Here is a 15,584-nt window from a genome sequence, read left to right on the forward strand (position 1 = left end):
ACTAGCATTTCCTCTTAAAGTCCATTGTTCTCACTGGAATTTTTTTTTGAGGCGACATAGGGAAAAGGATATTTAAAATGCAATAGGTGTGTAGCAGTCCACAGCTGCTTGCAACTACTGCATTTTTTATCATCAATTTCTATTCAGTTCTATAAAGATAATACTATTATCAAAGCATGGAAAGTGTAACCCCATGGGATTCATTTATTTTCAAAGAATTTTAACATAAGAAGAGATTTAATTTTTACTTCTCACTCTAGTCCCTCACCTTCTCCATAACAGTTACAACCACATTTAGAAGTCTCTAACTACAGACACATGAATCTCCTGTAAAAAGCTGTTACCAGAGCTCTTGAGATCAAATCTCGCTGTGCACTTTACCCTCATTTGTATGGGAAGTGGAATAGCCTCTTGCCTTGCATTCAAACACATAATTGGGATCCCCTCTAGGTTCTGAAACTATGAAAGGCTCATATAGCTGCAGCAGTCTTACAGTAGGAACAATTTTAACCTAGTTTTTATCCTATCCCCTTACTCCAGGTTTTCTTGTTAAGATCACATCTTGTCAGTGACCTGGGACATCAGGCAAAAAGAGAGTACTGAAATGACTGATGTTCATTCCACCACCAGGCTCTAGGTCAGGATTTGAAAAAAAGTAAAATGAATTATCTTTCCAGAGAGACTCAGCTGTTACGGAAACACAACACGATGCACGATTTTACCCCTAGCAACAGCCACAGAGAACAAATGGGTTGTTGAAAAAGTAAGTTACACCTGCTAGAAAGTTGGCACATTATTTGTTTCTGTTCCCATTAAGAGCACACTAAAGTATGATCTACCATCTTATTATACCTATTTAAAAGTTTATATTTATACTGTTAGTTCTCAAGGGCCACATAGTTAAATGTTTAACTTATTCCCAACCAGACAGACTTGCTGTCATCTCACCTTCAGCTGAAAAGTAGCAAATGACAATAATCTCCTTCCCAAACTTCATTTTACTTTTCTTTTCTTAAAGAACCACATTTTATTTTTGTTTTGCTAACCCTTTTCTATTGAAAGAAATTTTCATTAACATACTCTCAAGCAATCTACAGGATTAAAGGAATTCATGTCTAAAATACCCTGTCAAAACTATGTTTGAGCACAGTCTGTTCTATGACTGGGTGCAAGTCTTTCTGTGCTTAAAAAAACTGTTATGAAAATATAATGAATCTTACCTGCTGCTACCAAACATATGTAAATGTTAAATTGACATGTCTGAAAGTGTTCTGCCTATTCACCAGGATAAAAACTGCATTTGTGAAGTAACAAGTTTGGCCTTTTAAAAAAACCTACAGCAACCAACTGCATTTATTATTAGCATTTGTTCTATTTTATCATCAGCTGTGAGTTATATCTGATTACACAAACCTGTGGAACCTATGAAGGAAAGTGCAGCCACATATTTCTTCAGAAAAAAAAATGAGACTTTGTTAAAAATAATGGTTTATTTTCTTTAGAAACCATGCTATTTTTAAGGATTTTTTGGGGGGAGGGTGGTGTCAAAACATGAAGCAAGTGGTTTATTTGCTTGCATTCTGTTTTAACCTAAATTCAATGTTTGAGCTCAAGTTTCATCAGCCTTTCTTACAGGCTGTTTTACAAATCTTAGATTACTTGATTGAAATCTCTTCATGTCAGCTACTTGCCCTTCCTCCTGTCTGACAGCAACCTTGTGTTTACTCAGCATTGCCAGCAAGCATGGAATAAGCTTCAGGGGTGTTTTGAGGGCAGTCCTGAAACTACAGGTCCCTATAAATTCTAGTAATTATAGCATCAAATAAGGCAGAAATCCACTGAGTTTGCTTCCAATTCACAAAAAACCATCTTCAGTTCCCATTTTGCATGATAAATAAACAGGTTGTTAAGAACTAATGACTTATGCTCTTCCAATATCAGACAGCTAAAAAAGAAAGATTCTGTTCTCTTCCTTCCCCCACAAAAAGAGAAGGGTCATTTCTGAGGGTCACTGATAAGTCAAGCAGCTCTTGGCTCATCACATCCATAGTCATATTTTGAGACATATGATATGCTAGTACATAGAAAATCTCTGCAACAAAAACAGCTTGAAGAGGTGCAAGGAGAATGCACAAATGTCACACAGTACAGAAGACCTTAAGTTAGCAATACTTCTGTTTTGATCTGAGCTGAAGAAAGCTGTTCTCAGAGAGGCTACACACTCTAACAGGACAGCACAGTGTATCCCTTCTGGAAAGGATGTGATTAGTGTTAGTGAGTACCGTTCCCAGGGGAAATGGCAAGCTTCAGCAATTGCAGTCAGAAACCAGAAAGCTTTGCCATTATTAAAGCTGCTGCAGTGTGGTGAATTGTAATGATAAGGCACTGAAATTACTTGAATCAGAAAGCTTTCACTGAGAGCACAGCAACATTCACATGCCAAAATACCTGCAGAAGGAGGGAGGAAGGGTTTAAACTTTCCCTATGATTGCACCTAGGTGAACAGACACCTGTCTCTTTCTGTCATTGTCTCATTGCTCTTTTCAGAATGAAGCTTGTTAACACACAGTGATGTTTTAAAGAAGCCTCTGGTCAGTGATGATGATGCAGAGATCAGTCACAGCATTCCTAATTTCCAGCATTTCCTTGAGAGGGAACTGAGACACAAGACCCATTTTCAGGAAACGGTTGACATTGCTGGAGAAATCCTAGTGAATGTTGTTCTACTGCTGTCGTACTACTACATTTGTTGTACATGTACAACTACTGTTGTTGTACTACTGTTGCTTAAAAAACCCCTGTGATTCTGCTGGAAATCATTAGGAAGGGACAGTGCTGACTTACAAACACCTGGACATCACTCTGAAGCAACTGAAGCAATTGTTTATGGATGTCCAGACTATACCACTGCCATTAAGCAAAGGCATATGAATGGTACAACTGCCAAGGGAGATACTGTATGAAAGAGCAAAAGGTCTTAACTGCATTGCTTTATCACTCTCTGAACAGAAATACACCAGGGAGTTATGATAAAGGACGCTTTTTTTCATGGCTGTTAGTTTTCACTAAGCCTGACCCTTTTCATTACTGCCAGTTGAGGAAGGTGACAGCTGTCAATAAGATGACTGGACCCTTTACTCACGAGCCTGTTGTGTGTCTGGAGTCACTTTCTGGTGGAATATTTACAGATGGACACCAGATACCTAACAGATGGACACACTTCTTCAGAGGAACCACTGAAAGGCTTCACATATCAGAAGGAAAAGGCTTTCCTGTTTAAAGATACTGCCCACTGATGGCTAGAACACTAAGGAAGGAAGCAAGAGCACAGGCATGATAGGATGTTTATAGATTAGGTCCCTTTGGAGGTAAGGGATGGGGATGAAATTGGAAAGGGATGCAAAAAGCAAAAAATCCTCTATATCTGCATTTCTGCTCCAGCATAAGGATAGTTTTTCTCCTCTACAGTTACTCTGAAAAAGCCAATTCTTGCATGAAAATGTGTTTCTCTATTGTTGCCATCAGGGCTATGCTTACTTTGCTCAAAGATTGATGCAGGAGAGGCTCTAAGGAAAAACATCTTTACCTGATTTATATAATTCAGACATTTTAATGCAAAAGTAGCACAAAAAATGAGCATTTCTGTATCAAAGAGCTTGTGTTCTCAGAGCTTGTATTGATGCTGTGTAAGTAGTTGCACTTTGTGAAAAGAAATTCCCCATCATTTAACAGTCTATCCTTCCTTGAAAAATACCTACTAGTTATACATCATTGTTACTACCTGTATTTCATGATCCAAAAATAATTGCACGAATAATTCTTTTTTCCCAATTGGGCTGTCTTTTGCCTGGGTCTAGTTTCAGTGCAGCAAAAAGGTATTTATTTGATGTTTGCCTCAGCTGGAAGAAAGTAATACTGGGGAAATCTCCTAATACCTGAAAACATGACTGTAATCTAGTCCATACAATGAAAACTATTTACCTGTGGTTGTCTTGTGTTTCTGCATTTTTTTAAATCCTTTTATAAGGATATATGGCTCACCCAACTCCAACCATGAGGGCTTTTTGTCTGTTCATTAAGCTTTGATCTATCCAGAAGCTGAAGTATTTATCAGAGAAGCTGTTACTGTCACTGCCCTAAAAACGCTAGATAGTGACCTCACACACAAGTTTTATATCATTATTTCCATGTACAATGTATGCAGTGGTAATTCCTGAACCACTGGAGAATTAACTGACTGTTCCCAAGCTGCCTCCAGGCACATCTATACTTAGTCTTCCCTAAAATAAGAACTAGACCAAAGGGCATGGCATGCTTCTGCACTTGCAGCAAGTACATGCAACAACAGAGTACTGCAAAGATGCAACGAGAGTCTCAGGCACCTCATTCCACTTTACCAAGTGGTTCCTTCCCTTCCTTTCTGATGCTCACCAGAAAAGGGCCCATCACTCTGGCAGGAGACACTAGCCATTTCCAGTAGCCCATTATCCAGACTTCCTTTTGGGCAACAAAGAACCTGACAACACTTCAGGGAATGTGAAAGGAGTCGCCCCTGCTCCTCTTCCAAGAATTTTGATCCATAATCTCTTTACTCCTCTAAGATAAAATTCACATTAATTTATTTTCTGGGCCAGCTCCCCCCAAAAATAGAGTCTAACCAGCCTTCTCTATCATTCTTTACATTGAAGGATACCAGGGAAATTTGAAGCAAAATCTACAGCTGTAGCATATCCCCCAATCTGGATTCAGAAAGATTAACATACTTGGAGTAACATTAACAAACTCTGTTATGATACTAGGACTGTATCATAACAAAATATTTTAAAAAATAAATTGCATTATTCAACCCATTCCACAGTCTTAACACAAACTATGTAAAGAAGAATGTTTCAAAGAAACATTTCAGGAGTTCCTAAAAATCTTCCCTGAAGTTTGAGAACTTCAAAACAAGACTAACATTCCAATATAAAATTACTTTTTTTTTTTTAATGGTTTTTTTCACCATATAGAAGTTTTATTTAATAAGCTCTAATGATGATCATTCATCTCTGTTAGAGCAGTATGACATTCTGTTTCCTAAAATCCCTTTCAAATAGACACTCAAGTCTTCAAATGGATTTGAACACAGAATAGTTACAGTCCCACTGCACCACGTTAAAAAACAATTAGCTTAGCATTAATGAAAATGTAAAAGTGCTCCCACTGCCTAAAGTTAAGGATGCCAAGCATAATCAATACAATTGTTCAAAGCAGCTGTATTAGGAGAGCTTCTCTCCACGCACTGTTTACAAAGCCTAATAATCTGTTTTGGCATCTCAGAGGTTTAAGTGTAGCATTCCTAATACCCTTCTAACAGCTATATCCCAAGACAGCAGTACTCTCGAAGATTACATGGTAAAACACAAAGGAATGCTTGTCTGGATAGCATCATGAAAGCAATGTTGCATACTTGCACCAAAGTATACAAACCAGTTTCTCCATAACATTTGATCCCACAACATATCTACCCCAGATGTTTATGCCTGTTGTTTTAAATACATGTTTTGGGGAATTTTTTTTTTTATTTTTTGCTTGAAAGTAAGGTATACAGCATAAACTACCATGCTGACTCTCAGTAACAAGAGGAAGAAATAGAAAATGTGCTTCTGAAACAAAAGTTTTGGTACCTTTTTGCAGCACCAAAGTACTACTTTTAAATGCAGATATTTTTCACTCAAAAAAACCCACTAAAGAACAAGGAAAAAAGCCCAAATATCTACATGTCTGTGGCATACACAGCACAGTATCAATCAGAGGAAATCTAAAAAGGTGATGGCATATACTTGTATTTAAACTACTTATCAAGACACTTGAAGCTCAGCCAATACTCTTCCTAGATCCTTTAGGAAGTCTGAAAGTATAGGTGAGAACTAGGCCAGGCTTCTGGTTTTTGCTGAAATTCAGACTAACTTTTTGCTACTGAATTAATGAAGCAACCCTGAAAAACTGGGAATCAGGCCTATATGGTTGTAGGAATGCACAGATGCTGGGATAGGAGATGAAGACTCTACTGCTGACATGCACACTCATATTGAAAGAGACTGGAACATTGTGACTAAAGGTGACTATATTCACTTGACCTTAACGTTCCAGTGGGTGACCTAGTTTTGCCTGTCTACAAAATGAAAACAGAGAAAGAACAGCTGAAATAGAAATGTAGTCCTATTCCTTTTAATATTATCTAAAAACCCCATGAGATCCCTGGCCAGCTCCTGGTAACTTCACATTGACCTACTAGAGAAAAGCAAAACCAAACTATCAGGCATTAGATACAACTGTAATTTGGATTTTGTTTGTTATGGCTGATTAAGAAAGACAGCACCGACCTCAATATCAATGTTCTAGTATGACACAAAACTGTGGGATTTTAACTACAAAAGGCAGTGTATTGTTTACAGACTCAGTTTTTTCAGAATCAAGAGATCATTTTGTCACATGCAGCTGCAGTAGACAGTTTCAAAAGTAACCTTCCATTTTACACACATAATAAATAGGATAGAGGAGTTTACACACGTGCATGTTGAGCACACAAAGAACACATTCATGTAAAACCACTCTCTGGAGTGTGAAAATATCTAAAATAACAATGAACAGGGAAACCAGTGTCTGCGGCTCAATGCTGGAGTTTTTATTCTCAGTTTGCTTTCTGATATGTAAGATAGCTTAGAAATCCCATCTAGCATTGTACAGTCAGAAACTCCTAAAGAATGCCACCACTGCAAAACCAGCTCTGTAGAATCTCTGTATCCTACCAAAACTAATTCCATGCAACTCCTTACCTCTTGTGATCTTCACCAGTGGCTCTAAAAAATCATTTGTTAAAACAGAAATTTTCAGTAAAACAATCTAGTTCCTTACTTTCCTAAATTGCACTGGAATGCTTGTTAAATATATTGTAGAATATACCTTTTACACAATAAAATGAGAATACTGTATGGACAGGAAAATAAGGCAACATTACTATTTGCTCACGTGTATATTCTTCTCAACATGATTATTTCAAACATGTTCAGACTGTTTACAATTTCTGATTAATACTAGAGCCAAGTTAACTGTTTACTAGTGATGGTATTTCAGAAATGAAAGAAATTCTGGTGGTGTAACAACAGACACTTCCAGGGGATGAAATGAGGTTTTATTGAGCCCAATATCCTTTAAAAGTGACAATATAAAAACAAAGTATGTTTGCACACACAAGGACAACAGACATTATAAGGTGCTACATAACCAGTCACACCAGGAATTTCAAGCTGTCTAAAAGGGCAGATCATTTTCCTGGTGTGGATTTGCATACATTGGTGGGTTGCAAGGACAGATAAATAGGTTAAAACTCTGTGCTCCACTTCTTAAGCAATGACAGATTAAGAGAAAATGAAGCTGCATCTGAAATGCTCTTACCTGTTGTTTGAGAGCCTCTAAAGATTCAAATTCCAATTTGGCGAGTTTCATCTGGATATCTCTTGGTTTATCAGGAATTACGAAAGCCATGATAAACTTTATTGCTAGTAGCAAGTGCTGTGAAAAAAAAGGGAAAAGGAAAAATTTGTTTTACAGAGTTGGAAGCATGGAGAGAGCAGCATATTTCTAAATTTTAATAATAGAAGTTTAAACAATGATTTCTTGTGATACGTACAACACAGCTTACTATAACCACATTAGGCCTCAGCTACTCCATATTTTTTCTGTTAGGAGTCATTCATAATTTGAATCTAAACACAGATAGTCTGCCTTATTTTCACAGTAATCCTATTGTCACTGTATACTATAACATTCTAATTGAATTTTGTATTTGTGATGCCAGATAAAATAATAGCTTTTAAAACATACTACTGGTGAATAGGAATTGAATATATTATATACTGCACTCAGTAAATACAGTTTCAGAGTGAATTTTTTACATGTCTACAAATATATGTATATATAAAAATACATATCAGATTAAATTATAACAACATACATATGTGAATATACACATATATGTATGTTACAATACAAATTAAACAAGCTATTGTAAAAGATATGAACAAACACAGAATTTCTGCATTAGAGAAGTTACTAAAATCAAAAACATTCCTGAGACCATCAGAAGAGAACAAAACTAAGTAAAATAGAATCCTTAAAGAAGTGGCACCCTCATGAAGAGAAGCTTTTCAGGAAATGGAGAAACATTCCGCGTATAAGATGTCAAATTAGTCATAATTTATTGCAAAACTTTATAGTCTTATTTAAGAGAAAATAGTCATGGAGTTTGGTTGAACCTAGTCACTGAGAAGTCTTTAAATATCACTTAAATATGTACTATCTCACAAAAAACAAATGCCAGACTGTCAAATCAGTAGTTTTGTTTCTTCATATGTGTCAACTGCAATCTAAATAATAAATCTTCTTCTATCAAGGCTTGAGCTGACAGTATGCTGCACATTTGTAAGCAGGAACTTGCTACTAGCTGAGAAAACCCTGACCAAAATAAGGCAACACTCAAATATATGTGTTTAACTTCAAGCACATGCTTACACTGCCATGATGATACTCCTGGAGGTGCTTAAATTTAGATAGCACATCCAAGCTACTTCCCAAATTCCCAATATTTTCATATAAAATGAAGCAGAGCAGTGTTCCTCTCTGAAATACCATTTTGCTGAACTGTATGGTTCTTGATGAACTTGGGCATGTGAATACGTGAATGTAACAGACCCTCAGATCCCAAATCCCTCAGATTCTGGTATTACACAAGCAAGAAGCTAATGAAAACAGTACAGACTTCACAGGAGCTGCAGTGAAACTCTAAACAAGCTACTATATATGAGTTAAAGTAAAAAGTCAGATTATAGTAACAAGAGAACAATGACAAAGAGCCATGTGTTAATATATTTCTTAAAATGTATTGCAGAAACATAGTAGATCTAGGAAACAAACATTACAAAGAATAATACGTTCTTTAAAGAGGTGAAAGTAAGGCTGAAAATTGATACAATGAAAACACAAAGACTAAAAAGTTAATGAACCAATTGGCATTGGTTGCTGTGTAATGCAATGGTTAATACCACGTAATTTAAAAAGAAAGTCAACAGTACAAAATTCTCTCACTTATTTAGATTTTCTTTTCCCCCCCTAGTTAATAATGCCTGCTACTAAGAAACTTTTCTTCCAAAAAAAAAAAAAAAAAAAAGATAGCAAATAATGTTTGTTCATGCTAGAAACACGCAGCAATAAAACCAATACTCCTATGCAGAATACAGTTGTAAGTAATCACAGGTTGAAGGGGAGTAACTAATCCACAGATAGAATGTTGGTATGTAAAAGTAAAAATAAAGAGATCAAATTGGGAATTACTTAAAACTAAATAACAGAATTGGGCTCAATATTATGCTTAAGAAAATTAACAAAAATTGAGGCATTTGGAGAAGGATATTACAATGGACAGTTACAAAGAGACTCAGCATCACACAATGTCACTTCTAGATGCCTAAAGTTCTTTGCACTGGGGTTCATCTCACATTTCTCAAAAAAAAAAGAATAAAAGAATTGTATTTTTAAATCATATTAAAGAGTGAAAATCAAAGTTTGCAACTGTAATCATTCAACTACTGCCTCTTGAGGAGTTTTAAAAACATAAGGCACACAAGTAACTTTACACTGCAGAGACTTCAAACAATTTCAAACAGCTTTTAAGAAAATATAACAAATAATTTCGAGGAACACTGATTGTTTTTCCCATTTTTGATACAGGTGAGGAAGAAACAGAAGAGACATCTAAGGAAACCGGAACAAAACCCAACAACAACACTGCAATTAATCCTAGAAAACATTGTATCTTTTCAAATAAATTTAGAAGGGCAATGTGTTTTAATTGCTTCACTATGTGACAAGTTTTATTGCAGCATAAACTAACTAAGTACTTGTCAGAAATTAGTTTTCATCCTATCACAACTCAGACAACAAACACAAGGATACAGTCTTAAACATGAAGGCAGAACCTCTGACTCAGTCTTCAAGCCAGAGGAGGATCAAAACTTGGAGTACAGATGTGGGAAATCACTACTTTTGCCTGTCCCACTTTCATGTCTTTCCTAGGCATCCACTAAGGGCCATTGTTAAAAAAAAAAAAAAAAAAAAGAAAAATTAAAAAATTACAGGGTTAGGTAGACCTTTGGTTTACTCCTCTGAATGGCTTTTTAATGTTCTTTTCTCTCCCATGAAAACAAAGCTTTAAGTCATTAAGTGCCGTGGCTGTGGGGGATGTCCTTGTGTGCAGGACCTGTGAATTCAGAAAACACATTGGGCTTAACAGACTGCAAATTGAGTTCAAGCCCACCTCATAACTCCCATGAACCTGAAAAAAGACAGCAAACAAACAGCCTCCCTTGGATAACTTTTCCAGCTGTTCTTATTTGCAAATTTGGTACAGTATTAATAGAACTGTCAAGGCAGAAATTATGAATCTGGGTCATGTGATCCATGAAACCTCTTGAAAATAAATGGATCTGTTTTATTAACAGTTTATATTTCATTTTAAAATTGTAACTTGGCACAGGAAATGTAAGTAGTTATTCAAGAGAAATTGAAGGAAAAAGCAGAGTTGAGTAGTTAAGTTCATTATATCAGTCACATTCCCATACTGATTTCTTACTCTTGTTTAGTATAACTCCTGCAAGGCAGATCCACAAAATGCAGACATCTGCTTTCAAAAAAGAAATGTCTTAGGAGTATAGTATAAATCATCAGAAGACAATATTTGCTTTCACTACATTAACACTAGCATGAATATGTTATAAAAACAAAACACTAAAGTTTATCTAATTTTGCTACATTAGTGTAAATGTATTTGTTCGATATTAAAAATGTCTCCTTAGAGCTGGTTTCTGGTTTGGGGTTTCTTGGTTGTTTTTTTTTGGGGGGAGGGCTGTTTCTTTGGTTGAAATCAAGTTACAAATCCAACCATTATTTCTAGCTGCAAGCATTAAAAAGCAGTGTTGTTTCCAAGAACATGCCCTTCATGATTACAAGAGGACTATTCCACTGCGAGCAAAACCCAGGGTAACGTTCCCACAGGCTGTAAGCTCTCCAATGCCAACAGCAAAGTCCCCTCTTACTTTACAGTGTAACAAGTGAGCACACAAACAGCACTGAATTTCTTCCCCCTGATAAATGCAGTGCCATCAAACTCTTGTGGTCCTGTGCCAGGGGCTTGGCAAGCCAGAAGAACTATTCTGTTCTGCAAAGCCACCAACAAGAGCAGAAGCAGCAGCTGTGATTTGCAGCAGTGGGTCCCCAACCTCGCCTCTTCTAAAACAGAAATTGCAAATTAGGGTTAAATTCCTGAAATTATGAACAGCTAATTTGATTTCTATAGTGGTTTTGCCACAGCAATTCCTGACAGAAATCTACTCAACTGAAAAAAAAAGAAGGAAGAAAAAAAGGAACACAAGCAGTAGCTGTGTTGCTGGTTAGCTGATAAAAGTGCATGCCAAATATCAGCTTGGGAAAACATTAATAAAATTTTGCATCAAAAACCTACTTTATAATCTACTATTTATAGAAACTTTCAATTAAAATCAGAAATCTGGACCTAGTCCAGCCCAGAACCAGTCCATACTCTGAAGCAAGGTGGTCTGTGGTTAGTAACTCTGTACAAGTAAGGAACCCTCACAAAAGCCAACACTTGAGAATGGCACCTCACCTGGAACCTCTGCCCTTGGCTGGCCTTTGCCAAAGGAAAGCACCCCTGCAGAATCATGTTGCTGTCAGAGCAGAAGGCAGGGAGATCTTTAGCTTCCTTGCTAGGACTCCAGATCACAGAATTCTGATGCTAAAATAAGCTAAGTTCAAACCCTAAGAATGGATAAAATAAAAACCACCAAACCAAATTCTGTCTTTTAGTGGCAACAGTTTTTAGTTTTGTGGGTCTTGCATCTTTCTGAGAGGAGGAAAAAAGGCAGGAGGAAAGTGAAAAAGAATTCAGTCAAGGGAGAAATACAGGCAAAGAAAAATTTTCATGAAGCTCAGAAAGTTCAATTATATTAAACGGTCTTTAATAGACATCAACAACTTTATGAGCAAACAATTATGCAATATACATAAGAAGAAAGCAAATCTTCCTTCCCTCCTGTACACTGCACTGCCTTCAATAGAGAGTCTTGCTAATGGGACAGAATTATCACAGCTGAGGGACTTTAAAAAGGGCCTTTCTTCTGCTATTCCGATAAATGCTGCTTTTAAAATCACATATCCTATATATTATGATTGAATTTCTCTTTCAAAATTTCATTTTATCCACAAACATGTCCAAAATCCTGGGGGAGGGGGGAGGAAGGGGAAATGACAAAAAAAGTTATTACATGTTGGGTCTATTTCATGGCTTCTTCACCTCTCCCGTTAATCTTCTCTTCCACAAACATCCACACACTCACAATCCTAACACCTCCCATAATTTGAAAACTCCACCTACCCTATTTATTTATTCCCAAAGCAGCATAGCCCATTTCCCCCTCATTTCAGCCTCCTCCCTGCTGAAACTCCAGGGAAACACTAGGACTAAAGTGCAGCCTTCCTGCCTCAGATCCAATGCCTCTTGCCACTCCAGCACAGTGAAATGTGTCTCAGTTCTCAACTGGAGTACAGGTGAAAAGTTCATGCACTTACACCTCATGTGCTTCTTTAAGACACTACAAAGCACATACACCAGAGATGCTTCAGAAGCCTGTATTTTTACCAAGCTGGGACAGTTTCCTAATAGGAGCATCCTAAAGCACATTCTTTAGATCAGAGTGAAACTTCTGTCAACCTGCACACTGCTATCTCAGAGCACAGATACAAAGCCTCAACATGACAATAATCTAATTTTTATATATTTATAAATAGCCTATCTTTATTACTTTACCTATAGATCTTTACCTTTCACAAAAAGTGGAAGGCATTTATTTTAAATACAAAACCTCAAAACTCCAAACTTAAAAGAACCTATCCAGCAGGGAGAGTTTCAGCCTGTCCCATTAAAATGTGGCTGAGGTAGATGCAAGTGAGCAGAAGCTTATTACAAAACGTGTCGGGGAGCGTGAGCAGACAGCATTATCCGGTCCATTTATCATCTGTAACAGAACATCCGTTTCCTCCTCTCAGATCCTGAGTACACACACACACACAGAGACTGCCCAAGGAAACCTGGCAGCTCTGTTTCTGCCACAATGTTTCACAGACTGTCAGAAGGGCAAGACTGACCACCCATCTTGACTGCACCAGAACATTTGAAACCTAGACCCACTCAACAGAGTACTTAAGCCTATGTTTAGTTTTCAAGCACATCTATGAATGTATTTAGGCGCAGAAAAACATTTAAGCCTGAAAGTGTCCAAGTCATTTGCTGAATCTGGATCTTAAAGTTGAATGGCTGAATCACAATGTTTTTTTTTTTTCCTAGAGGTGGCTGAATGTGACGTGTACTAAATTCATGAGTTTGAAAAGCAGAACACCAGCTTGCACAGCATTTCCTTGCATTTACACTTCAGAAACTGTCATAGGTACTGCAAAAATCCTGGTCTGTATTTTTATTTGTATTTTTATTTTATTATATCGACTGTAAAACACCACAAGTAGAAATCTATGCTGAAAAAAGATACCAGCCTTTAATATGCAGTTCTGAGGTATATTTAGACTGTAAGTATTAAGCTGCATCATGAGAATCTAGGTTCATTTTAGCAGCTGTGGCCTCTAGAAGCACAGAAACACACCTTTTTCCAAGTCTGTCTTGTGCCTTAATTGTGAATTGGTTTCTCTCTGAAGGAGTAAATTTATTCTGAATACTACAATTGCTTCATATACTATCAAAATGGAGAAAAAAAAAAAAAAAGAAAAAAAAAAGAATACATTTCCAGACCAGCACTCCTGAGAAAGAGACTAACATGTAAGAAAGGCTTTTTTTTCCAAGTAAAAAAAAAAAAAAAAGAAAAAGTTAAGATAATCTCTAAGGAAACAGATTCCGTGTTCATGCTTCCAGGAAGCAACTGCAGAAGCAATGAGCTAAGCAAAGCAAGAAATGAAATATTGCAAACATCATCTCCTAGTGAGGACGCTGGACTCTTCTGCCCTTATATATTATATATTTTTGTACTCTTCTGATTTCAAAAAGATTCTACAAGACTGGTTGAAAAGCAAGCATAGCAAGCTAGTCCTATTTCTGACACTTAGTCCTGCTCTTGGAAAACCCTAGAAAGTATTTCAACCAGATACAAATCTAAACCTAAGTCAGTTAAATAAACAAATATTTATTAAATCGGGAGAAGTCAAATAAATGAGTATTCTATCAAAAGATAAACTACTAAACTCAAAAGCACAATAATCTGGTCAGTTACATAACTTTGACTATTTTTCTGTTTTATGGCACCATTCAATTCAATATTTTTTCAAAAAGCCAAATTTTCTAATTATTTATAACTTATTTTTACTACTGTTTAAACCACAGCTGCTACATATCTTATTCAGCCAGTAATGAACCGAAACATTATCTGGTTTTATTAGACTTTTTGAAAAGATTTAGAAGCCCTGTAATTCTCTGTAATTTTCTCCAACAATAACAATTAGGATGTGAGGCAGCCCAAAAATCTATAGAAATTTTGTCACCAACTTACCTGGCACAGAAAAAAAGCCACTATTTCATTATTTCTCACCTTTTACATATCTGTTCAAGGCTTTTTATAGATTTTTTTACACTGGAATTTTAAGTCTACCTTCAGATTACTTCTTCAAGACTGAAGTATGAAAAAAAAGAGCCAAGTGCTGGTAGAGAGGGTGTTTCACTTGCATACCCAAGTAGCATTTCCCCCTCTCTACAGGGAAATTTTATCTATCACTACAAATTAAGGATTCAACATGTCCTAGGAATACCTGCTGAAAGAAAATATTCTAAGTAGAAGATCTTCTGGTATCAGTCTCCTACACAGACTCCTAATTGACTGCAGCTTGGTAAAAAACAGTTGCCCTAATAATCTTGTTGTATAAACACAGCATATTCTCTGACTCAAAATATTTTATGATACAGCACACTTGCAAAACTGTATAAAGGCCTTTATAAAACTCCAGCATACACAAACAAGCATTTCAGACATGTTACAGGAACAAGATTTTTCTCACATTTGTTTAATGCTGTAGTCAATTCAGAAGACATGAAAAAAAAAAATCACCATAGGTGTAAATTTGTCTTGGAGGTTGTAAGTATCTGCTAATGGTTAATTCTGCAGTAACCCAACAGTCTTCAAACTAGCATGATAATACACTCAATCTCTATGCCACCATTAGGTAATCCTGAAATGTTTTGGCACAATGCTTATTTCAATTTATGGCCAGTGTTTAATAGGAACTGGGATGAGAGTTGCCAAAAGCCAGATTAGCTAATGCTGAATGTAATGAACAGCAGAGCTTTGATCATGCTCTGAAATAAATTCTAAGTGAAAAGTGGAAAGAAGGATGCCCATGGAATGAAAATTGACAGTATGATTAATACAAGCCATATGAAGGTGCCTCTTAGCTGATTGCTAATGTTACATATTGGC

At 36.5% G+C, this 15,584-nt stretch overlaps 1 protein-coding gene across 2 annotated transcripts in view; it reads right to left on the bottom strand.

The window, feature by feature from the left end:
• ANO10 (anoctamin 10) overlaps nt 1–15,584 on the bottom strand; it is a 120,906-nt gene that overhangs the window by 33,505 nt on the left and 71,817 nt on the right. For both annotated transcript variants that reach the window (XM_014248416.2, XM_088055467.1), the window contains exon 12: nt 7,438–7,554. In XM_014248416.2, the coding sequence (XP_014103891.1) occupies nt 7,438–7,554 (117 nt within the window). The remainder of the gene's footprint in view (nt 1–7,437; nt 7,555–15,584) is intronic.

The sequence above is a fragment of the Pseudopodoces humilis genome, chromosome 1 (genome assembly GCF_049639895.1).
Source record: "Pseudopodoces humilis isolate 2021_Gansu_Grassland_sample_001 chromosome 1, ASM4963989v1, whole genome shotgun sequence".
Lineage (NCBI taxonomy): Eukaryota > Metazoa > Chordata > Aves > Passeriformes > Paridae > Pseudopodoces > Pseudopodoces humilis.